The sequence below is a fragment of the Protopterus annectens genome, chromosome 7.part1 (genome assembly GCF_019279795.1).
Source record: "Protopterus annectens isolate FY-2018-M chromosome 7.part1, PAN1.0, whole genome shotgun sequence".
Classification (NCBI taxonomy): Eukaryota; Metazoa; Chordata; order Ceratodontiformes; family Protopteridae; genus Protopterus; species Protopterus annectens.
In genome coordinates this window covers 153,455,373-153,479,944 of record NC_056740.1, presented here as the reverse complement: position 1 = coordinate 153,479,944, position 24,572 = coordinate 153,455,373, and the positions used below count along the sequence as shown (strand labels likewise).

Genomic DNA, 24,572 nt, shown 5'->3' with positions numbered 1-24,572 from the left:
ATCTTTTTACAAAGGGTGAGATAAATACATTGGTAAGTGACTCGTCTGTTATGCATCTACCTTTGCACAAACCTGAGTATTTCAGCCCTGATAGTATGCCATGAAGTTATTTTTTTCCATGAAAAAATAATTGCATCACATGATGTGGAAACAAAGCCTTTTCTTGCCGGTTACACTTTTACAAAGTTAAAAGACAAACCTGTGATTATATGTTCTTATGGTGGCCTTTGAACTCTTGACACTGGTATCAGGTTTCTTAACACAATGCTGCTGTTTAACTTGTTTCTGTTGTGTGCCTTGTAAATATGTGCCTTGTTATTGCTTGTCACTAATGAGTTTAATCCTGTAGTCCTGATTACTGAATCTATTCAATGAGCAGACTTGGTTGATAAATTATTGCATTAATATAAATGCAAATCCTACTGGTTTGATTCCTGTCCCATCACATTCATATATATACTTTGACTTTGAGTAATACATTTAATTGTGGGATCACCAATTAAAACGGAGTGTTTATTTTGAGAACCTTACAACCTAACCAAGCAAGATTAAAATAACATGCATTAAGCTCAGCCCATGGCTCATTTTCACAACAATGGGATCTGCGGAGTATAATTCTCTCAAAGGTATGTAAACCACAGACTTAGTAGATGCAGAAAGGTAACAAGGCAGGGTTACAGGCAAGAAGAAAAATAAAGTATTTCAGAAGATGACTAGTATAGGGTCATTGATGGCTGCAGTCCAGTCCAGCAAAAATGAATAAGCTGTGTGAAAGATAAAGAAATGATCCTACAGTTTCTGTAGTTTGGAATCCTGCTGCTTTTGAGCTGGGGTGGGGGCTGGGTATGAACAGAGCTACATCAGAGAGAGAGTTAAATTGTAAAGGTTTGTGTGTGTGTTGTGGGCGGGTCTTCAGCTGCTGTGTTCCAGTCAAAGCCCTAATGCAAGCTAGTTCAGATTCCCTTTCACTGTAAGAGAGTAGGAGGCAGGGAGTTCCTGCATGGATGTTGAATGTGAGTGGATGTACGCATGTGTGTATGAGTGTGTGGAGGCAGGCCAGGAATACCATGCCTAGGAATGGAAAATGCTTAAAATTACCGTAGAAGTTGCCGGGGATGCTGTGAGGAGATCCTAGGAAATAATCTGAGCAGACACCCAAGTGATCTGAGCCAAAATGCTTTAGAATACTCATTTTCTTATCTACCATTGTGCTGCGGAGCTACCTCTGGGATTAGTTGCAGTTTGCCATTTTAACTCCTGTTTATACCTGATTCCTAATGAAAGGGAGTATGCACAGGTTCATTCAAGTAACTTTAGGATTACCAAGGACAAAGTTTATCTTTTACAACGTGCGTTGCTTATCCTGATTTAAGTTTTAAAGACCTGACAAACTCTGGTTTGAGTGAGGGGTTAGCAGAATTTTTTCCAATTTACAACACTTGTGCTGGTCATGGATTACTATATGCAGTGTGCAGCCATTTGTTAAAGCTGTTTTAGCACAAAATTCTCCAAACACTCAAGAGTTCTTGACTACCATGCATTGCAGGACTGCATTGTTGTTACAGATATGCTCACCTGCGGTTTGCTCAGGAAAAGCATTTCACATGGCACCTTACTGAATGTCACAAAGTTGTAAAGCAGCCGCTTTTTATTTCAGCAGCAGATTAGATGCACAAATGCAGATGCACATCTGAAGAGTATACATTGGTCAGAAACAATTGGACAGTTAATTTTCAAATGATGAAAAGGGCCAGCATGTGGGACCCTTTGAATGTGAAGCATTCAGAAAGAAACTACTAATCTGCACAGCTCCTGTTTTATTTCATCTGTTTGGAAAAATCATTCCTCTAAACACACCATAGCCTTTACACACTGGGTGGGGGTGGAGTGGTGCTCTGTAAACTGTCCTGAGAAAAGTGCAACAGCTGAAGGGGGACAGTCAGTTGACACAAATTTGTCAGACTAGATTCCAGTAGACATGTTATGTGGACTGAAAAAGGATTTGCTCTCTGATGCCGGTAAGTACTTCTCTGTGGTTTCACTTACTTGACTGTTCCTTCTTGCACTTTAAGCAGTAATTGTAAATTTGTTACGATTACAAAGACTGCATGCCTCCTGGTTTGAGTGGGTGTGTTACAATACATTCTGCAGGGAGAATGCTGGGATGATGGATACATTTTCACCTAGAAATCTATTAACTGAATATGTTGCTTGCTTCTAAGCAACAGGAAGTTGATTGCTGCTGATAGCAGCCCTGGGGTTTATGAACAGCTGTTTTGTTTACTGCAGATTTTCAGTAAAAGCTCATGGTATTTTCTTGTATATACACCTATGTGTTTGCCAGGGATAACATGCATGTTTCTACCAGGTTCTTTATCTTTTTCCTGTTTTGGAATCAAGATTCATTAAAAAGCAATTAAACTGCTCAAAAATATTAACAGATGCAGAAGTTATTTGTATACCATATTTTAATGAATATGGTGTACTCTTGTTTACACATTAAGTGGCTAAAATATTCTGTTGTATTTTGTTATGTTGGTCAGAGCTGAAGATGCTGAAATGAAACAGGCTGAAGATATAATTTTCCGTAGATCTGTGTGTTCACCAAGTAAGCAATCACTAGTAGTACTAGTATAAACTTTCCTGTGAGAATAAATCATGCTAAGAATTTGAGTGTTGAGGCATTTTTGTATATAATGGGTGTCTGGCTAACAAACGATATATAGTTTTTCATGTGGCTACCACTTTAGGAAGGAATCATCCAATTAATTGCACCATTTCTGTGTTGTACTTGGGTACTGTAGAATGTACATTCTGAAATCTCAGTAAATAAAGTAGGAGATGCTGAAATGCCACAAGGACAATTTGTACAGAGGCCTTAATTGTATAGATGTCCATTTTTAGTAACATTATTGTATTTATGAACACTTAGTTGCTGTTTCTTTGAAAGTAGCTGCTCAGAAAGGGAATGGAAATTAGAGTGCCACCAGTTTTTTGTATAGGAATATGTTGTCATGTCTAGAAGTCATAATGGCATGAGACAGCAAATAATGGCCAATTAACTAGGATGGGATTCTGCAGCCTTAATAGTTCCTCAGTTTTAGGCTTGTTAAGTATAGAGGAATATGCTCCAAGTATAGTTTACCTCAGTTTCTCCTCACAGCCACTGTGCAGTACTTTTGTGATCTTTTCCCAAGACAAAATATCTGGAACTTGTCTGAAAACCTGCATGTACATCTAGTTTTGTTTGTACATATTCTTAGCTAGCATATGAATTAGTACACATTATCTGAAGTAAAAGAAGTTTATAACTCTTAATTATTGTCATTATTCATTGTGTAATTCACTAACTTTCCTCCAAATGTCACTGGTTTTAGGAGGGAATAAGAGGGACAGAGTTAAAGTTTGAATCAAAATCAGGGATGTCCCTGAAAATCAGGGACAGTTGAGAGGTATACTGGTATATGTAAGTAGGGGGGGGGGCACAGTCCCCCACATGGGGGGTGCATGCCCCTGCAAAAGTGTGTTTATTGAGGTAAGTTTAAGTTTTACTTACCTGTATGGAGCTGTTGTTTTCAGAAATGTTTTCGGCATTCCGTATTTCAATGTTTACGTGTTTCGCTGTTTCAGCTATTCAGCATTTACGTGTCGCAGTTGTCGTATTCACGGTTGTGAACATTCGGTCTTTTACTATAGACCCATCATTTTGAAGGGGTGTTGCTTGTTTGCCTCTGCTTTTAATTCAGAAATCCCATTGGCTCATAAAACAGTATTTTTGGAAAAAAAGCAAATCGATTACAAGTGTCTATGTGGCCTGTTGTGCCCTACCTGTGTCTCTCACAGAATGAAATACTTGTCCTCTGCCACTTTGCTTATGTTTACCAGATGTAGGCTTGGTTTCTGCAGCTGGCTGAGCTTCCCGCTTTCGTCTGCACAGTGCGGTCAACTAAGTTGTAATGATCAACCAAGTCTGCTGTTAGAATGGTGTCCTAGTATACTACACATGACCACAGAGGCTGATCATGGACACAAGAAAAGGGCTGTGCCAAGAAGTTAAAAAATATACTGTTAAGTTGTACAAAGCTAACCTTTTCAATTTCTAGCTAGCATCTTAGATGTTATTGATGGAGACTGACTACTATACTCTTCTCCTAGACCACCTTTGAAATAATTTACCTACTGACTAGTCTTAGACTCTGATCATGACAAATTTTAAGGTGTCCCATATAAAGCATCTCATACATTCAATGTAAAATATTTTATTTTTCTGTATGCAGGGAATGGTTTAAATGTACTAGTATTCAGGTGTTTGTCTTCCTATTGTGGTTCACAATACTTGTTTCTGGTCATAATCTATTTCTAAGCACATTTTTGTCACTTAATAGTAAAGGGTAGTATAGTAACATCTTCTAAATCCATCTCTTTGCTTGGTTATATTACTCTTGATAAACATAGGCATTCATAAAATGTTTTGTGTATATCCTGAGAATATAGGAGATCTTTTAATTCAAAACATTTTCTCAGTGTCATTATTACTATTTTGTGTTCTTGGATTAGCTTACCTCATTAAAGTGTATGGTATAGTTTTGATGAGCAGCACTTGTACTGCCTTGTCCAAAGCCACTGTTCTGCAAATGTGCCATTTACTTGCACAGAAATGTTGACGACATGGAAAATAAAACAAACCTGTTCTAGTTCGACATTTATAAGTATAGGATCTACTGCTAGTTATGAAGTAAATTGACTAAGCCTTAAAACTGATAGGTAAAGCTGACTTGTCCCACTGCGTCTGTTCAATTTCCTAATTCTGTAATACGTTTTGGGTCCTAGTTAAACCAGAACATTCCCCGTGTGCAGCCTCATGTTAGCATTATGTACTCTACAGCTTGATATAAATGAAACTTTCAGAGTTCTGGAATCTAGGATTAGACGATTTATGTATAGATGCATGAACCACCACCTCAGTAAAACAGCTTCCTGACATTATCCCTTGCCTCATCCTTTCATTCTTTACAGTGAGTGCCTTCCGACCATCTTTTATAACTCCCCGCCCCCATTGAAAAGGTGAAACCTCCTTGGATTCTATTTCTTTAAGTACTAAGCACAACTTTTCCTTTTCTAATATTGTTTTTCTCTCTCTTACAGAATGCTTCTTGCACTGCCACATATAAAGGCATGGTGTAGCACTTTTCACTATAGTTTACTATTTCTGTGTAATTCGGCTTCCTCTGTTCTAAGTATGTTAGGCTTAGAGGAAATGCCACAATCCTGTAGGAATTTGTTGCCCTGGTTCTCGCTCCATGTCATTTGTTATCCTATACATAATTCCTCATGTTTACAGAGACACAGGAACTGAAGCCTATTCCAGTATTCAGTTAGTTCTGGAAGAATGCTAGTCCATCACATGCACACTTGTAGCAAGCTAGAGGACTGCCCCCCAGCAGCATGTGTTTGAGATATGGGAGGAAACTGGAGCATTAAGTAAACACTCATATGGACAGTCATGAACCTAATTGGAGAACCTGGGTAAGGCAGACACAATACTCTTTACAAAAATGTGCCATCCTTGGATCATTTTTTGACTGAGGAAAAGCCTATAGAGAAAAATATTTGTAGTTCTTCCTCCATTGCCTTTGTAGTTCTCAACTCTTTTGCTTAAGGACAGGGACAGTTTTAAAATATTACTCTTAACTCATTTAGAAAGTTAATAGAACAACATGTTTTGCATCAGCATAATTTTCTAAATGGTAAGATGAAACACTTTTATTGACTGACTGTAATTCTCAGTGATATACCTGAAAGTCAAAATTTTACTGGGGAACAGGGTAAAATATGAGGTGTTTTGCAAAACTGGAAGGAGCTGAGAGCTATTTTTTTCCTCATTCTGCAACAGTAAACCTATTAAGTTTTTGGAAATTGCATATCTTTTACTATGCACTGTTAGAGCTCAGCTGAGGTAGAAATATCATGGAAACTCTTACCACAATGCCAAGCCGTAGCAGCCTTTGTATTCCTAAAGAATCTAATTTAGGCATGGTTTTATAGTAGATAAAGAAGAAAGGGACCATTACAGTCCGTTTAAAATGTCAAGAATATAACCAAGTGAGCTAATGGATAATGTCCCTGATCTTCCTGTCCTGGGAGTTTAAAAAGTAAACAGTAGTTCTGAGAAATACCATTCTAAATTATTAAAAGAACCAACATGAGATAATGGGACGTTAAAATCTCCATCTTGGGATACGGGTATGAAAAAGTGAGGGCTTAACAAAAAAAAATGTCAGTATGTCCACCCCAATTGGGCCTTTTTAGGTTATAATAAATTTACTTCGACCAGTACAGGGACATTATTAGTATTACGTAAATCATCAAAATATGGAATGTGTTTTTATCTACACTTCTAACCATAATGGTACTTAAACTTTGCTTTTTTGCATCTATTCAAATATTTGCATCTTAGTCTCCATTCTTCCAGTTTTAGGTGTAGGCCTGCTAACATCTTAATTGTTCTTCTCTGGGCTAAATTTTTCTCTTTACTGCATTCCATTTACTGTGTAGTTCCCATTGAACCAAATACAGCCTTGTGCATGGTAATGAAGCACAGAATTAGTAGTTTCAAGTAAATCTATGTTTATATTCTCTGCCTGCCCTACCCTTAACAGAGTCCTTAACTTTGTACAGTACACAGCAGAAAAACCCTATTGTATAACAGAGTAATGATGTTTTTGATGGTGATGTGTTTCTCTGTGGTATTTCTCAGGACTTTCTGTTGTCATCTTTCCAACAGAATTACTTTACTAAGGACATAATGCACTGCAGTGCTTTTGATAATGTTAGGTTGCCACTTCTTTCTCTGTCAACTCTGCTTAACAGAACTGTTTGCTGAAACAAACATCCAAGTGACACTGAAAAGAAGAAGAAAATGTTTTGTTTACATTCACTTCTTATCGGGGAGGACAAATCGCCAACAGCATGAATGGACAGCTTTTGAACACTGCACCACTAAACGGTTATCTCTGAAACTCTGCACTTGAGATTTAAGCGTCATCCCTCTCCTCATTTTGGACACTTAGATTCCTTCATTTTGTGCAAGCATGTTATGGCAAATCCATACGTATTCCACATACAGGTAATATACTTTATTGCTTGGCCGGCCCCTCTTTGCCATTTTTTACAGGAGATGAGGAAGAGTGCTCCCTGCCACCTGTAGTCAACTTCTGCCGAAATTAGGAAAGTGTTAAATCTCTCAGGATTCAAAGTTAAGCTGATTGAACACTTGACAAAGGTTTGTGACTACAGTTACTTTAGAGACATTGTGTAATTTGTCTATTTCCTTCTCAAAACAAGCTGTGAGGAATAGAATTAGAGCGATAAGCCTTATTTGCTTGTCAAGATGGCACTGAACAATACTTCCAAATATATGCTGTAGGGTTAAAACTCATTCGTGTAACAGGTATGCACTGATCCTATTTTTGCGGTGTGGCATTCAGAAACCTTATTCTTATGTGCTCTTTGGTGTCAGCATTCTGTTTTTGGGTCACATTGTAGCTATGTAGCTTCTAGTTACATTTTAACTGTAGCTTCACAACCTCTTATTGTCTTATGTAAAAGTGCAATATTTATATAGTCATGTAAAAGTACAATATTTAAATGTATGATCTCTTTAGTGTTTAAATTAGGTCATGGTTAAACAGGGTCCTTGAACCAGCTGACCAATGCTGTTGGTCAAATAAGTACATGATGTGCATTAAATGATTTTAGTATATTGTGTTGGAGTTTCATAAGGTTACGAGCCCAGTATTAGAGTCTTACTATACTTTTCAGAAGTGCAGTTTGTTTGTTTGTCTTTCGGCTTTTCCCGGTAAGGGGTCGCCACAGCGGAACTCCGGTCCGCTAATGATTGGTAGTAGATTTTTTTTTTTTTTTTTTTTTACGAAACGCCGAGGTGCCAGCTCGACGCCCAACCTTCAACAAAGGCACGCCCATTTACGAACGCATGTCTTTCGAACGCTACCCAACCGCGGGAGGGACATGAAGACTCCGCACAGAAGGTGCATTCCCAAGCCATGCCGAGAATCGAACAGGAGAAGTAAAATCCTTTATAAACTTTGGAGTAATTTATTAAAGGTATAAAATGGGTGTGAATATTCTTTTTGCTATGAAACTGAGTCTGGAAAATCTGACCCTTTTCAGTCACAGCCTAGGTAGATAAAATAGCACTAAGCAGTTCAAGGGGTACAGCACACAATCAGAATATATTGGTTACTGATGCATTGATTATTCAAAGGTTTACATAAATAGATGTGGTAGATATAGTTAGTAATTCATAGCAGACTAAGCTCGGTAAGGTGCAAAGTGATACGAAAACAGTGTCTGCACACAAATGCAGGTTAAGGTATTGGTAACAAGTAATGGCTATCCACTTCTATGATCCCCCTTCCCCATTATTTTTGATTTTGTCTGTGATTCTTGAGCAAAGGCCTAAAGTCTGGGGCAATTACTAAATATTACTCTATTTCACTTGAAGTTAATAGCATAATGGTTTTGCATCAACATGTATTTCCTAAACAATATGAAGTATGAAACTGATATGATCTATCAGAAAAGTAAACATTTTGATGAATAGCCCATAGTTATTGGACAAAATTGGGTTGAGCAGATTGGAGAGCAGAGAGTTATGGGTAGGTACAAAACGTTAGTGCATACGTGGGTGGTGATCTCCTAAGAGGATGGATTTTTTTCTTGTGTAAAAACATTGGTTTAAGTTCAGTTTAATTGCATTTTGGAAGAACATAATTAAGCCCCGCCAATCACAGCCATGGTACTGTGACACACAAACATCTGCTCAAACTAAGGCATATTATAATAGCTCAAAGTAATGAATGACTAAATTGAACCTCTGACTTTATTAGTATTGCTATTGCATAGCACAGCATATACAAGGAATTGCAAGGTAGAATAACAACTTGTGACTAAGCTGAATTAATGACAAACATTTTTCAATTAATACTTCAATCGCTGCAAGTTGCTAATGCATGACAAAGGCAAGCGTAGTACAACTGCAATCGGTAATATTCCATGCCACAGCATTTGTATGTTATAATTTGCTGATTGTATGAAGACAAGTATGCTTGCCAGTCTTACCTTCACCTTCCTTTCTACTTAGTTGTCATCTTTAATGCAAGCAGTGACCGCTTTGCTTTAAAAATTACCAAACACAGTATGGTACTATAAAAAGAGTTGTCCAACTCGCCTCGACTGCAGTGTTGCATTTGCAACAGCATAGTATGAAATAAAAATATAAAAAATGTACATGAGTAATCAAGGGAACCATTAACCTCCTCTTAGTCAAGTTAAGTGTATGAGCTTTAAATTTCTCCAATTGAATAGTTTGATGTTGAATTTCCCAAGATAATTAAGTTCATACGTTCATACTAGGCTATCTGCCCTGGGGCAATTATAAGCCTAGCCCGATTTTGTTTGGCTTACGCCACCCCTTGATTTGAGTATACTGTGCCCTTTTTAAGGTTTAGTTTGCTGTGCCTCTGTCTAATAGTGACACGGAAGTAATCCCCGGGACAAACCTACGATCCCCCATCCACTCAACAAGATTCTTCTTGAAGAGATTCAGTGAGGTGTTCTGCCTATCATGAATTGGAATTCTGTTCCAGAGCGAAGGGAGCCCCTGGGTTATGAATCTGTCCCTCCAGCAAGTTCTATTTATTTCAGTGTTGAGGTTCAAGTCCCTCGAGCGTGTGGCTCTAAGGGATTTAGATTTACTGAGGTGGAGCATGTCCATTAATTCTGGATTGGACATAGCTTTATACGTCAGGCATAGATCGCCTCGAAGTAGGCGGTATGCAACCGAGTAGAGCTGGAGTTTTTTTAACTGAGCAGCATATGGCATCTGTTTGAGTCCCTTGAGCCTCTTGGTGAGGTACTTTTGGGGTATTTCTAATTGCTGCAGGTGTCGGGTAAGGTACATCCCAAAAGGGGCATTGTATTCTATGATGGGCCTAATGAGGGATGAATAAAGGGGCACGATTACCTCTCTTGATCTAGACGTGAATCCTTTCATGATGAGGTGGGCTATGTAAAAGGTCTTTCTAACCACTTTGGCAATGTGGTTGTCAAAGGAGAGATTGCTATCAACTTGGGTCCCCAGATCCCTAATTACTTTCTCTCTACTTAATGGGTTACCACCTATGTGGTAATTTGTGGGCACATTGTTTTTGCCAAAGGGTATGACTATACACTTTTTGGCATTTAGCTTTAGACCATGGCTCTGGCACCAGTTATCCGTCTCTGTGAGACCTTTTGGAAGGATGTTTGTGTCAGCTGGAGAGTTGATTATGGCACCTAGTTTGCAGTCATCTGCGAACTTGGTGAGCCATAGTCCTCCCACGTTGGCCTGTACCTCGGAAAAGTATATACTGAACAAGAGCGGTCCCAGGACAGAACCTTGTGGGACGCCACTTGTGACCGGTTTCGAGTCTGACATGGCTCCAGCAACTCTCACTCTGTGGGTTCTATCTTTGAGCCAGTTTGCGACCCATCTTGTGACATAGGGGTTTATATTTAAGCTGGATAGCTTATCTATGATGCCCGAGTGGGATATTGTGTCAAATGCCTTTGCTAGGTCCAGATAGGCTGTGTGGACTACCTTTCCTTCATCTATGGCTTTGGTGACTGTTTCGAAGAAGTCAGCCAGGTTCAAAAGGCAGGATCTGCCCTTGACGAAGCCGAAATGGGTAGTATCTAGTGCCTGTAGGTCCCCAGTGTCTTTGTTTATGAGCTCCATGATGATCCTCTCCATAGCCTTGCAGACTAAGCTAGTCAGGCTTATGGGGCGATAGTTTCCAGGGTCCGTGGAGGCTCTACCTTTGTGGAGTGGGACCACTGTTGCTGTACGCCATTCTGTGGGCACATATCCTGTAGTGAGGCTGAGATTGTACAGCTGTTTTATTTGAGGGATTAGTTCTTCTTGGAGTTCATGTAGGACACAACCCGGGATGCCATCTGGTCCCATGGAAGCAGTGTTTTTTGCTTTGGAGAGGGCAGCCTTCACCTGAGCATCAGAGATGTTTGGGAGGCAGCCCTCTGCTGGGATAGATACTTGCTCTTTTTTTGGGGGGGAGGGGGTAGTGACGTTTGCACTGAACCTGTCTGCCAGGATATTGGCGATGTCTGTGGGTTCAGTGTATTTTTTGTCATTTAGAATCAACTCAGAACAAGTCTGGGAGTTGCATCCCAGGTTCCTAACATAACTAAAAAAAGTCATATGATTGTCTTTAGTGTCCTGAGCAATTTTTCTCTCGAAGCTGGCCTTGGAGGATTTTATGAGGGATCGTAATTTTTTGCTAGTACTGATCAGGGATGCCTTCCCTATTAGGGATTTTGCTCTATCATGTAGTATCTTCCTCCTCCTGTTGTACAGTTTATTTATGGCTGGGGTCCACCAGACTGGACGCCTGCCTTTGGATGTTTGGGTTTTGGTTTTGTTTGGGATAGCATGATCCATGCATTCCTGGAGATGTCCATAGAATGCGTTTATATAGGATTCTGCAGTTTGGGCCGTAGTTTCCACTGGCCCTGGGGCCTTGAAGGATTCCACTTCGATTTTGAGAAGTGAGAAGTTCGCTTGTGAGAAGTTCGCTTTTGAGAAGTTTTTCACTGTGGTTTTCTGGGCTGGGGGTGGGGTCGGGATGTAGACATCCAGTGAAATTAATTTATGGTCTGATCTTACCAATGAGGGATATACTTCAGGTGTGGAGCATAGAGTCCCCATGTTGGTAATGATCAGGTCTAGTATGTTATCCCCTCTTGTGGGAGTGGTGACTAGTTGTTCCATAGCATTTGAGTTTATAATTTCCAGGAACCTTTTGGCTAAGGTTCTGGGGCTTGAGTAGTGCTCCCAGTCTATGTTTGGGTAGTTGAAGTCGCCCAATATAATGGTGTTTGGAGAGATCTTCATGTTCTCCAATGTTTTCAGGAAAGCCAAGTGGGATTCCTGACTTTGAGAGGGTGGTCTGTAGGATGCTATAAACTGAAAAGCAGTCTTGCCCACTGTTAGTTGCACATGGATGGTCTCCAATACTTCGTGCAATGCCACTAACCTGGAGGTGTGGATATCCTTGATAAATATGGACACTCCCCCTCCTTTTGTGGTTCGGTCCAGGTTTTGGGGCCGAAAAGCATGATATGAGGTATAACCTGGTAGTGCTGGGGTGCTCTCTGGAGCCTTGAACCAGGTTTCTGTCACTGCACAGATATCGATGCTCTCCATACTGAGGAGAGCTTTGAGTGCGTGCATCTTGAGGTTAAGACTTCTGGCGTTTAGCAGCATTACCCTTAGTTTCTTGTTTCTTGTGCTGTCTATGGAGGTGGGTTTGACTTTTGAGCCTTGCCTAAAAAAGGCACTATGGGGGTGGCAAGAGCCTTTGCCAATATCCAAAAGCCCAGTGGTGACAGGTGCAAGCCGTCCCTATCGAAGCAACTTGGCTTGTCGAGCATGTCATCCCAGGCTGACAGACACTGGAATCCCTTAGATTGACACCAAAATTTTAGCCAATTGTTAAAATGGATCATTTTGTCTTTGTACTGTGGCATCATTCTAGGTGAGGGTAAGATGCTGCTCAAGGTCAGGGTCATACCGGCCTGGGCTACATGATCAGAGAGCTCCTCTATGTCTCTTTTCATGTAGTCCAGGGAGGTACGTCTCAGGTCATTCACACCAGCATGTGCAATGACTGAGTCATATTTGTATTTGCTTTGGAGTGACCTGAGTGCTTGCATTATGTGGTGGATCCTAGTGCCCAACAGGCAGCTCACTGTGACCTTCTCTTTTTTCAGCCTGGTGAGCGGGACATCAGTGTGTCTGACAACAGGGTCACCTATTACAAGAGTATCAGGTGTGTTATTCAGCCTTAAGGGCTGAATTGAAATCGAAATTGAAATTGAAATGAAATTGTTTCATGTAGACGCTGGTGAGGTTCAGTCCTACTTAAGACATATGAATTAATGAATTTATGAAAAGAATACAACAACAACAAAACAGAAATGCGCCTCAATCCTTCAAACACATAGAATCTAAAAGAAAGAAAGGATATAAACGCACTGAAGCAACAGACCTCAACACCTTATTGGTAAAAACAAAAATAAAGGTAAGTGCTTTTGTCTCTAATAGTCACATAGGATGAGAGACTAAAGTTGTGCTGGGTTTAATTGCTTCAGTGTATTTATATCCTTTTTTATTTGGTGATGGGTTCATTTTGGTTACCTAGTGGATATGTGCTGTCGATGATGTATCGGTCATGTTTGAAACTGGGCAGCGAAAGCCATGTTCAGATGTCCAGTGCTGCATGAAAATCCAGCTTGGTGATTGTTGAATGTACACTAAAATATTTAATGTACAGTATACTGTAGGTGTCATTTGTAAACTTGTTCAGAGAATGAGTTTCAAAAAAGCAGTAATAGTTCACAAAACCATGTTATATTGGGTAAAATTATATGTCTTGGTGCACAAGGCAACAGTTAATTTGGTCTGCCTCATTGACTTCATCCATAATGTGGGAGCTGCTGCTTCCCACCATAGCTTGCTCAACCTCTTCCAGCTGTTGAAACCTGCTGTACTTCAGGATGTCCATTCAAAGGGTCAGCATCTCTATTAGGAAAAAATACTTTTCAGGTCCATGTTGAAGTACCCTCCAACTACATTTGATGCCTTTTCCTCTGTACTTGAACCTCTGTTCCACTTATCCCCTTCATGTTTCTCATTCAGCAGCTGTCTTCCTTATATACGAGAATAGGGACAGAAAAGTTTACAACCCCCGCTGCATATACAAGATGAATGTGTTGATTACCAAGTGCCACAACACTGATGCTTGTGACAGTCCACTGGCTACTCCCTTGCCCCTGAGAGCCACCCCCTATTCATTACTCTGAGATATAATGCAACAGTTACCTTGTTCATAAGTTTCTTTCTCTCTCCTAATCATTTAGTATTACTTAAGTAGTCCTTGATGTGTTGCAACTCTAAAGGCTTCACTGAAGTCAGGATAAACCATACCCTCTGGCATTGCCTTATTCGGGTCTGTTATTCCTCAAAGAACAGCTGGAGGTCTGATTTTGCGTACTTATCAGTAGTGTGAGATTGATTTGAATTGTGAAGGTTGACTGTCTTTTAGAAAGAACTTAAGCCATTCTTTGAGGATCCCCTCCCTCACCTTCCCCGCTACTGATATTAGGCTAATTGGCCTTGTAGTTACTTGGGCTGATTCTGTTACTTCCGATAAATGGGGGGATAGCTGAAGCTGTTTTCCAGTCATATCTTAATTTCCTGTTGGACAAATATATTGTAAAAATCTCTGAGAGCACTGGAGACTGCACTTATAACATTGTATTGTAAATGCTTTTTGGCAGTAGGTGCTCTTAAACAGGAAAACTTAAATGTGACTAGGAAGTTGCATACCAATTAGTATTTTTTATTCTTTGTAGAAGAAATAAAATTGATTCTTTAGCAAGTCCTGTAGCTCATAATATAGAAGGCAAATTGATATTTTAAACGCCAAAAAATGCATAGTCATACCCTTCGGGAAAAACAAGGTTACCCCTAGCTACCATATAGGTGACAATCCACTGAGCACAGAAAGTCATCAGGGATCTGGGGACCCAAGTTGACAGTAGTCTTTCGTTTGACACTCATGTTGCTAAAGTAGTTAGGAAAACCTTCTATATCGCCCACCTGATCATGAAGGGATTCACATCTAGATCAAGGGAGGTCATCGTCCCCCTGTACTCATCACTCATTAGACCTATGATTGAGTACAATGCCCCGTTCGGAATGTATCTGACCAGACACCTGATGCAGCTTGAAAGGCCCCAAAAGTTCCTCACCAAAAGGATAAAGGGTCTCAAAAATATGTCTTATGCTGCCCGACTGAAAGAACTCCAGCTTTATTCAGTCTCATACCGCTTGCTCAGAGGTGACCTGTGCCTGACATATAAGGCCATGTCAAACCCAGATTTGATGAATATGCTTCACCTCAAAAAATCTAGATCCCTCAGAACCACAAGGCCGGGAGACTTAAACCTTGACACGGTTATAAATAGAATGTGCTGGAGGACAGATTCATCACCCAGAGACTCCCTATGCTGTGGAACAAAATCCCGGTACATGTGAGGCAGAGCACCTCGCTGGCCTTGTTCAAGAGGAATCTTGACCAATGGATGGGAGATCGCAGATATACCCCAGGGATTACTTCAGTGTCACTGCTTGACAGAGGCACAGAAAAATGATAGGCATAGTTTTTATTCAAACTAAAGGGGTGGCGAAAGCCACATAACTATGGGCTAGGCTTATAAATGCCCTTGGGCAGATAGCCTAGTATGAACCTATGATATGGAGTGCAATTTCTTTTTTTACCTCTGTGTTTTGAAGTGTTATAGTGGCCACGTTATTACAAGTAAACAAACTTGTGTGAAAAAGAGAGAGAGCATCCTGATGAGAGTAAATGGTCAGTATTCATCTCCTCATCTGAAATTATCTTAGGACTTGCTTTCAAGAGTCTGTCTTGTACTGTGGTCCCAATAGTTTAACCACACAACACACAGACTTGTACTAACAGTACTGCTGAGGTTGTTCTAATTGCAAATCAGGTTACATATAAATCTAATAAGGCCCAAAAAACTGGAATCTATAATCTACAGTCACTGGCATATGAAAGGTCAACATTTGCCCACCCTTACATCATGAAGCCAAATGCATACCAGTAGTTAACTGGCTAACGCTGAATTACTGGGTTAGAGACTTAGAGTAGTATACAGTAAAGTTTCATTATTATTCAAACGGTTTACACAGAAAACCTTGAAACTGCATCAGTCGACTTGCAGTTTTCAAGTCTGTAGAATGTCAAACCAAAATGTATAGACTACACTACAGTGTTCAGGTAGTATAATTCGAGCATTTGAGTTTGAACAGTGTGCAGGGAGATTGCAGTTCATTGAGGAACAGGGAATTAGACCATTTCCTCACTGTAATGTGATGTCAGAGTTGGTATATTTAATGTGTAGGGGAGTGTGGGGGTGCAGGGGGCATAGCCCCCGTGCAAAATAGTAGAATTAACATACCGTTGACTATAGAATTTAACGGTGCGTTAATGTGCATAGCAGGAGGTGAGTGACGTCGCCTTCTGCTATGTCGAATATATCGAACCACGGTTGTTGATGTATTCATTTTCACTTTGGTTTACTTTTCGGCATTCTGGACTCAGCATTTCGGGTCGACTGAAGCAGGTTCGAAATGCCAGCAGTAAACCTATTCGAACACGTGCACAATGTTTAGGAAGGCCCACGCTTCATTCCCATTGTAAGTAAAGTATATCCCAATTGATAGAAGTCAGGTCGTTAAATTATTGTAGAGATGCTGGACTGATTATACTTTAACTAACAATACCTGTCCAGAATTTTGCAGAACTTCTCTTTTCTCTTAATATTTTTTTCTAAATCCCTCAGAAGAATTTTGATTTTCTGGTAAATCTTTGAGTTACAGTAACAATATATATTAAATTATAACAATTATGCCAGAAAAGTTTCATACTTCCTATAGCTGAGAAAATGAATGTTGACGCACAGCCTATTCTAATATCTTTTTTATAGGTACCTTTGTGGGCCATTTTAAGCCTAGCTAATTTCCCTTTTGCACTCAAATAACCATCACATTTGGTTATAGATTGGCCTTAACCCATTCCATGGTCAGTAATTGTGTATTGCCTCTAATAAGATTAACTGGGATCATACCATAGATAATTTGAGGGGGCCCATGCATGGGATACAGCATATAGAAGCTGCCTCTGTCCATTAGTAGTACAGTGGGCAGTCCTGGGGTAAATTTTCTGTTACCCCAATGTAAGTTGTGCTTGAAAGTGGACCGGGATGAACTTTGTTTTATATGGATGGGGAGTCTGTTCTGTATGTGGAGGTGGGATGTAGATGTGCTCAGCTGTTCCTGATTTCTCAGAATTTTTTTTTCTTGCTCATACTTTGTTCTGTTCCTCCTAAAGTTTGTAGATTTTCTGGCAAATTAGTGAAAATTGCATTGGCTAAATAGTGATGACATACGTCTGAGTTGCAAATGTAACAGCATTCAAAAAAGCATGCGAATGCGCAAAGCCTGTTATATAAGCAAGTTTCTAAGTATGTGTAGCTGCCCACCATTATTTTAGCTTTCTCCTTGATTCATCAGATAAGGGGTTGAGTGGTGTAGGGACGCAGCGAGTTGTACACTGTATTTTGACAGCAGTGAGCTAGCAAGATCCATTCCAATACTGCAGTATGTTTATCAATTCGTATACCATCAATATCTGAAGAGCACGGTAATGTCTCTACTTGATGGTCACCTGTGTGTGGGGAGTACAGATTTATTTATTCCTTTGTTAACCACTCTCAGTTGTCCCTGTTTTTGCAGAATGTTTCTAATTTTATGCGTCATAGTTTTGTCTGCTCCTTGTAAAGTTTGTGTTCTGGCTAATCAATAAAGACTGCAGTCACTAAATAATAATGGCAGACAGTTTGAGTTTCATATGTAACAACCTTCAAAAAACTTTTCGAAGTATATAAATGCAATAGCTGTCACTGATTTTGGTCCTTTGTCTGCCATTATATATATATATAAATTTTTTTTTTCTTTGAGTGATAAGTTGAGACGTGTTGCAGACGTTTGCATTTGGTTGCCCGGTAATGACTATATGTTTGGGAGTTAAATTTATTTAACATTTGTTTACCTGTAAAGTCAGAGTGGGATAGACCCTATTTTCACCGGAGGCCTGGGAAGAAACTCTCCAGACACATGTCTTTGAAATGTGGGAGGAAACCAGAGCACCCGGGCAAAACCCATGAGAATGCAGGGAGGTCTGCAAAGAAGGCGCTTCAGCTGAGAATTGAACTGGAGAACCACTTGCTGTGAGGTGACAATGCTAACTGCAGTACCTCTGCACCACCCAAAAAATAATTTAATGTGACCAAATGTTTTTTTCTGATATCTGAGGTATATTCAAAGTTGAAAGTGATTGATACCGACACTGTTGTCATTTGTTCCAAATAAGCAGTTATTCTTGCTTTTCAGTAGTAGTGTGCATATTTTTTCGCTTTCCATCACAGATGATCAGCATTGTACTCAATAAGTGGCGGTCTGAGCAACATGTGTGCGAGAACAGCTGATCATTGGTAGTATTGCATCAAGTAATGCTGCCATCTAACAGCACCTGGTTCTCCTGTTGCGTGTTTGGATTCTTATTTTTTTCCGTATGGAGTCTGCATGTCCTCTTCATCTCTTTGTGGATTTTATCCATATAATTTGACTTTTCCATTGCCCTCTGTTGTATAATGTATGCCTTTGGACATTTTCTCTTTTACTTTTCATCCCAGTCTTAACACCAAAGTTGTATACAAAAGATAACTGTCTCTTTCTGGAGGAGTATGAAGGTATGCAATATTCCCAGACAGGATTTGTGTATCTGTGCATTTATCTTCAGTTTATTGGGCAACTGCTAAGTTCTTAGCTTTGAGCATTAAGCTTTAGATGCTACTTCTTTTTCATTGAAGGACAAAAATAAGACTGAATATATTCCATTACTCATGATTGTTTTGTTCAAGTCATCATCACTGAATCACAAGTTTGTAAAAAAAGCTGTAAGATGCACTTCAGAGCATCTAGAGCTCTTACTTCTGGTGGCCTAGCAGCCTCCAGATCTCCAAATTTAATTTTGACTTCCTCCAGACTTAAATTATAGTAGAATATTAACTAGTTGCATAGTATTAGAGGCATGGGGGAACTAAAATTAAGACCAAGTATGAAAATGCAAAAAATTCATATTGATGGTTTGGAACAGGGTAAAGAAAGTGTGGGAGGGCAGTGGGAAAGTGCAAGGGAGAGTAATGTGCTTCAGGCGACATGGCGTCCTTTTGTCTAGGGGTTCATTTTACCTGAGGCTGGTCTTGTTGATCACACCTAGACCTTTAAACATCTAAAGTATGTGTAGTCATAAAGTAGCTATAATGAGGAAGCATATAATGAAACTATCTGTGGATAAAAGTAAATTACCCAGTCTGTTTGATCACAAGCACAGGTTATTGACCATTGCATTTGGTCCCAACCATTAATTTGCTTCCTGCACCCCCCCCCCCTTGTATTGAAGTCATCAACCACCACTGAATGTAATACATACTACAATATGGTATTCTAGTACATATTATAAAATATGTAATATGATGGCCCCAGGTTTCTTTGGATGAAAATTTCTGAAATTTAGTGATTTTTGACTGTAATTGAAAAATATTAGAATGACCTAGACCCATTCATTTCTTCAGAATTTAAAAGTTTTCTTTGGATGAAAATTTCTGAAATGTAGTGATTTTTGATTGTAATTGAAAAATGTTGGAATGGCCTAGACCCATTCATGTCTTTAGAATTTAAAAAATGTTCTATAGGTCATTCCATCCGTTAAAGGGCACACTTGAATTCTCTCTACTGTCTCAGAGAAGCCCTCTTTCTAAAACCGTCCTACTTGTTCGGACTTTAAGAAAGCCACCCACCATAGGCTTGGAAGGTGCTTTGGACCTCTCTAATTTCTAAAGCTTTGTCTGCTATTCAAACTGGAACAGACTGGCTAGCCTTCAAGCTTAGAATTAGAGGGTTCTTTGACTTGCACCCTTCCTAATAAGAAATTGTAAAAGAAAGCACTTTTCCAAAAAAGGCTTTCAATCTCTGTTGTGCCTTCTGTTACTAAGGAAATTTTTCAGAATCTTTTTTTCTAGGCGGGTCTCATCCTAAAGCTGAGTGTTTTCTCTTTCCTAGAGATACTGTGAAAATGACATTGATCATTGTTCATTATACTTTTGCAACTATTATGACTATTGTTTGTGTGCAATACATTTATCTGTTCAACTTTCCTACGTATCAGTCATGATAAATTGGTAAAAACTTTGCAAATTTTCTTTTCAGGTCAAGTAGTCTGTATTCTTCCTTGTCTTCTTTAACTTGGAGGTACCAGGAAAGTTTTGATTTTCAACCAACATCATTCTTTTCTGTGGCTCTGTTACTGTCTCCAGTGGTTGTATCTTATGTTTCCTGATGTACAGTTCCGTATACTTTTCCCCCAGTACTGTTACATTTATCACCACATTTCCTGTGTTGGCCATACCATCATCCATGCATTTCATTTATGTGCTAACATTTTTCATGTTAACATGCCAGGCCTTGATCCTGGCATCTGGTCCATCTGGTCGTCTGTCGTCAGGGCTGACATCAGGATTTCAGCAACCTGGCCCCTTGGTCTTCCAGGATTTTATTTCCCCCCATCACTAGTTCTGGTCCCAGTTCTGCTAATGATGCTGATGCAGACTTTAATACAGACTTAATTTCAGGCAGTCTTATAGTACATTTACCTTAGTAGGAAGCTGTCCAGGCAACCCCCCCCCACAAAGTGAAAGGCTCATCAGTTCTCCTGCACCATAATCTAGACCTCCCAAGGTCTGTCCTTAAGAAACAGGATTTTGAGTCCGCTGCAAATAAGCCATTAGGGAAAAGGTGTATAAAGGCTGTAGCTGAAACAAAGCACATTGATCCTTGTTTAGAATCTCCCATGGAAGACCTTAATTAGGCTTCTGCAGATGAAGCAAAGGAGGAGTTAGCCTTTCAAACCCTATGATATCTGAAATTAAATTAAATACAGTTTGCCACTTCAACCTTCAGTCCTCCTGACTGATTTTAACTTCCTTGTTATGACTTCTCATATTAAAGCTGCAAGGTGATAACATTCTCTATTGTTTGTTGTTGTTTGTCTTTCGGCTTTTCCCGGTTAGGGGTCGCCACAGCGGAACTCCGGTCCGCTAATGATTGGCAGTAGATTTTTCACGAACGGCGAGGTGCCAGGTCAACGTTCAACCTTCAGTGATGGCACGCCCATTTACGCATGTCTTTCGAATGCCTACTCAACCGCAGGGAGGACATGCAGAGACTCCACACAGAAGGCACTCCCTGCACTCCAGCTGAAAATCGAACGGGAGAACCTCTTGCTGTGAGGCAACAATGCTACTGCTGCACCACCACGGATGTATCAGTTCCTTAATTATGGTTAGTAAGAAAATCCAATCCTGGTTGGGGGATAGGGTATTTGACCCTAGATTTGAAGCAAGTAGACTCTCTGAAGGCTTAAACTAAGGCTCAGCGTCTAGATGTTAAAGCGTTTAATTAAAATATTGGTTCTCCTCTTTGTGGACAGTTTGAATGACACTAGTGAAATAACTGATGAAGTAGCACCTTTGCCAAAGACTGACTAGATTTTTCAGTCTCCAAGAGAATGTTCAGTTTGGACAGTGATTACCAAAGGAGATGCTACCAGGTCTTCAGGTTGCCATAAAGCTCATTTTGTACACTGCAGAGTTCTGCTGTCCATCCACTAGATAAGGAGTCTAGGGTAGTGGACATTTCTGGAAGGTACATGATCATGTCTGGGGTTGTCAATCAAGCTGCCCTCCCATAGGTCTCAAATCCTTCCATTGTCTGTGGCAGAAGGCCCTATTTGCAGTTAGGTAGGATATGACAACAGGAATTTGCCATCCAAATGGAGGAGTTGCTCGCTGCCAATGCTCATTCTTCCTTCTGCCTGCCATGGAAGGGTGTCCTCTTTCCTTTCTCTCTATGGTCTGAGGGTGTAGTTTCACCATGCAAGACCTGGACCATCCTCGTCTCCTGATGGACCATAATTTCCCCATAAGGGAACTACTCAGCATCATAACTCCCTTGCAGCACTCCATTATTCATTGATAGCATCAGCTATGGGGGTGTATCTGTTATGGCCTTAACCCCCCCCCCCCGTGGGTACATGACCACCTGCATCACAGCAGGGACCTCATGCAACCTCATTGGATGCATGAATTCTCTCACACCTGTACCAAGGGGTACAGTCACAAGCTTGGTAGTCCCAAGCCTATGTCCTTCTAGTAATGCTCCTTGTAATGCAAGTCTCAGGAGCTTGAGAAAAAAGTGGCCACTGGGGAAAGCTCCACTCCTTTCCTATCCTCCCACATCAGATTCTTCCAAGGCCTGTGCCACTGACCTAACCCAGTACAACTGGATCACAAAATGTCATCCCTCTACTGCACAGAGCCAGGTGCAGACACTTAAGTATTTGAACCCCTTAGTGTATTTCCAGAGTGACTTACCTTTTTCTGCATGCTGCATTACATCTGTTTCTTGATGGTCTGAAAGAAAAGATCAGACCCCAAGACACCAACTTTTCTAATTAAAAAAACATATAAACTTAGTAATTTAATGAGGCAGAAAGTGGTTGTAGCACAGTAAGATCTGGTGTTTGCGTATTGCAGTGCTGCTTGCTTGACCAACTGAATTAGGTAAAGTATACCAAAGTCACATTTTTAGATCTTTCTGAGGACTTCTCATGGTCAGGTTAGAAGTCTTCCAGCAGATTAAATATATGGTAGCAGGGCCAGACTCTCACAGCTGTGGATATGAAATTTTGTTTCCCTTCGTACACCATATAGAAGAGACAGAGGAGCAAATATGTGGATTTAGCGTAGCGCATGACAGCAGTATCATCCGAGTGTTGTAAAAAGGTAATCCTTAGTCTGATTAACAAAATCATCAATCCAGAGTTTTTGGAAATCACCAGAAGGTCAGCCCCATGATGGACAGCAGCAATCCTGAAACCTCTCCTTACTGCTGCTTTCTGGAGAGAGTCAGGGGGTTATCTCTGGCTTCATCTAGACACTTCGAAGAGAATTTTAAGGGCAGCTTGATGAGGGAGATATCCAAAAGTTGTACAGTATATTTAGTCTTTTCTCCCCAGACATCCATGTGTTTACAGATATGTTGGTGAGAGGCAATTTCCAAGTGTACATAAAGTTCCGTGTAGGCATCTGGACTAAATCTAGCTAACTAGACAACTGAAGTTTTGCCAGCAAATTATTCTAGCTTGTAAATAGCAGTCTGTGTCTCAAGACGGATAAAAACAATGGGCCACACACCAGGGCTAGCACCATCTCAGATCAGTCCACCCAGAAGGAAGAGAGGCAAAGACTAGGGTTTCTAAGGAACACAAATCAAATACTTCAGCCTAGAGTCAGATTGTAAACTCCACTGCATCATTTTATACTTTCAGTATGAGAAACCTGAAGTCCCATTCAAGGGACTTCAACATAGTCCATCCTGATTCCAGAACATAGTTCTGAGAAACTGAAAAGACATTATTCAGGGAATTACAAAGGCATTCATAATTTACAGAAATGCTACAGTGAATGCTGTAAAAAACCCCCAAGGAGGTTAAATTTACGAAAAGTGAGTGAGTGGTTAGCAAATATGTATAATACAGTTGTAAATAAGCATAGTTTTGTAACAGTGCTGCTTAACATTAAGCTGACTGCATTTTCTTTCAAACTGTCTGAAGTGACAGCAGTTTGTGCATAATTTCAGTCCAGTGAAGCTTCATGCCTGCTGTTGAACTGAATTTGTACGCATTGCTTTTTCTAGTGTGCATATCCTCCAGAGACTGAATGTAAGAGGGGAGAAGGTGTTTGTGCCTGAAGGAAGTGTTTGTCATGTATGCACATTCATGCAACTGTCCCTTTATATTCAAGCAGCTAGTAAGGTGTGCCAAGTAGAGCTCCTGTCTTTGTTTTTATTTTTTCTAATTGTCTGCTATGTTACCTCGTACATATGCACAGCAGTGACCCATGATGTCAAGCAGAACTGCTAAGAGTTGTCCATGCACAATGTCCTTTGCAGTACAGAGAGCATATTTATAAGAGGAAAAAGATGATGACAGCCTTAGAATTGTTGAGTATGACCAGCAGATAGCTACTCTTATAAAAATCTCCGTAATAGTATGAGGAAAATTAAGAATCGCCAATATCTTGCCCATTTTTGAGTTGTTTTGTTTATTTAGCTTGTTTGACTTTAATTACAACTACTAAATGTTTGCCAATCATTCAGACTTTTGAAGATTGCTCCTTTTTTCACAAAGCCCTTGTGGGTATTTTTGAAGAGATTCATAATACAAGACATCCTAAGCTGTCTACTGGGACTTATTTGCCCTTACTGAAATGCTGGTTAGGATTGATATTAGCCTAAATTGTTGCACAGAATGCCAGTTTACTGCTATGTATTCTGTTCTGCTTCCTTTATGTATTTATTATTTAATTAACCATAATGTTACTCTGCCCATTCCAGCATTTTCCAGTTTAATAGCAGTGCTGTCGTGTCAAGTGCCTTAGACCATATCCATTAATCTTATCCATTTTTTTCGCACATGAAAAAAAACTAAGGTTTAACTGGTATGACCTTCCACCCTAAAATCACCACCTATCGATCTCCTGCTACTTTGAGTTTTGTTAAGTTGGTAAGCTTTCTGTTGATGAATTGAGACTTTTTGCAGTCTGTCTTTTTATACACAATAGCTGAATTTGCTGCCTCTAGTCTCTGGCATTTCAACACCAGGGTAGGTATCCAAATAGGACAGTCATAAATTCATTCACCATTTCCTCTCTCAGGTCTTTCAGGT

The 24,572-nt window shown here is 40.0% G+C and overlaps 1 protein-coding gene across 4 annotated transcripts in view; it reads left to right on the top strand.

Annotated features, from left to right (window-relative positions):
* GRIP2 (glutamate receptor interacting protein 2) overlaps positions 1-24,572 on the top strand; it is a 2,580,489-nt gene that overhangs the window by 744,116 nt on the left and 1,811,801 nt on the right. The window contains exon 1 of one of the 4 annotated variants that reach the window (XM_044078608.1): positions 985-2,018. The exons of the other annotated variants lie outside the window; for them this stretch is intronic. Coding sequence (XP_043934543.1) covers positions 1,979-2,018 — 40 coding nt within the window. The 5' untranslated portion in view covers positions 985-1,978. Of the gene's footprint in view, positions 1-984; positions 2,019-24,572 lie in introns of those variants that run through there. 4 annotated transcript variants of the gene reach the window in all.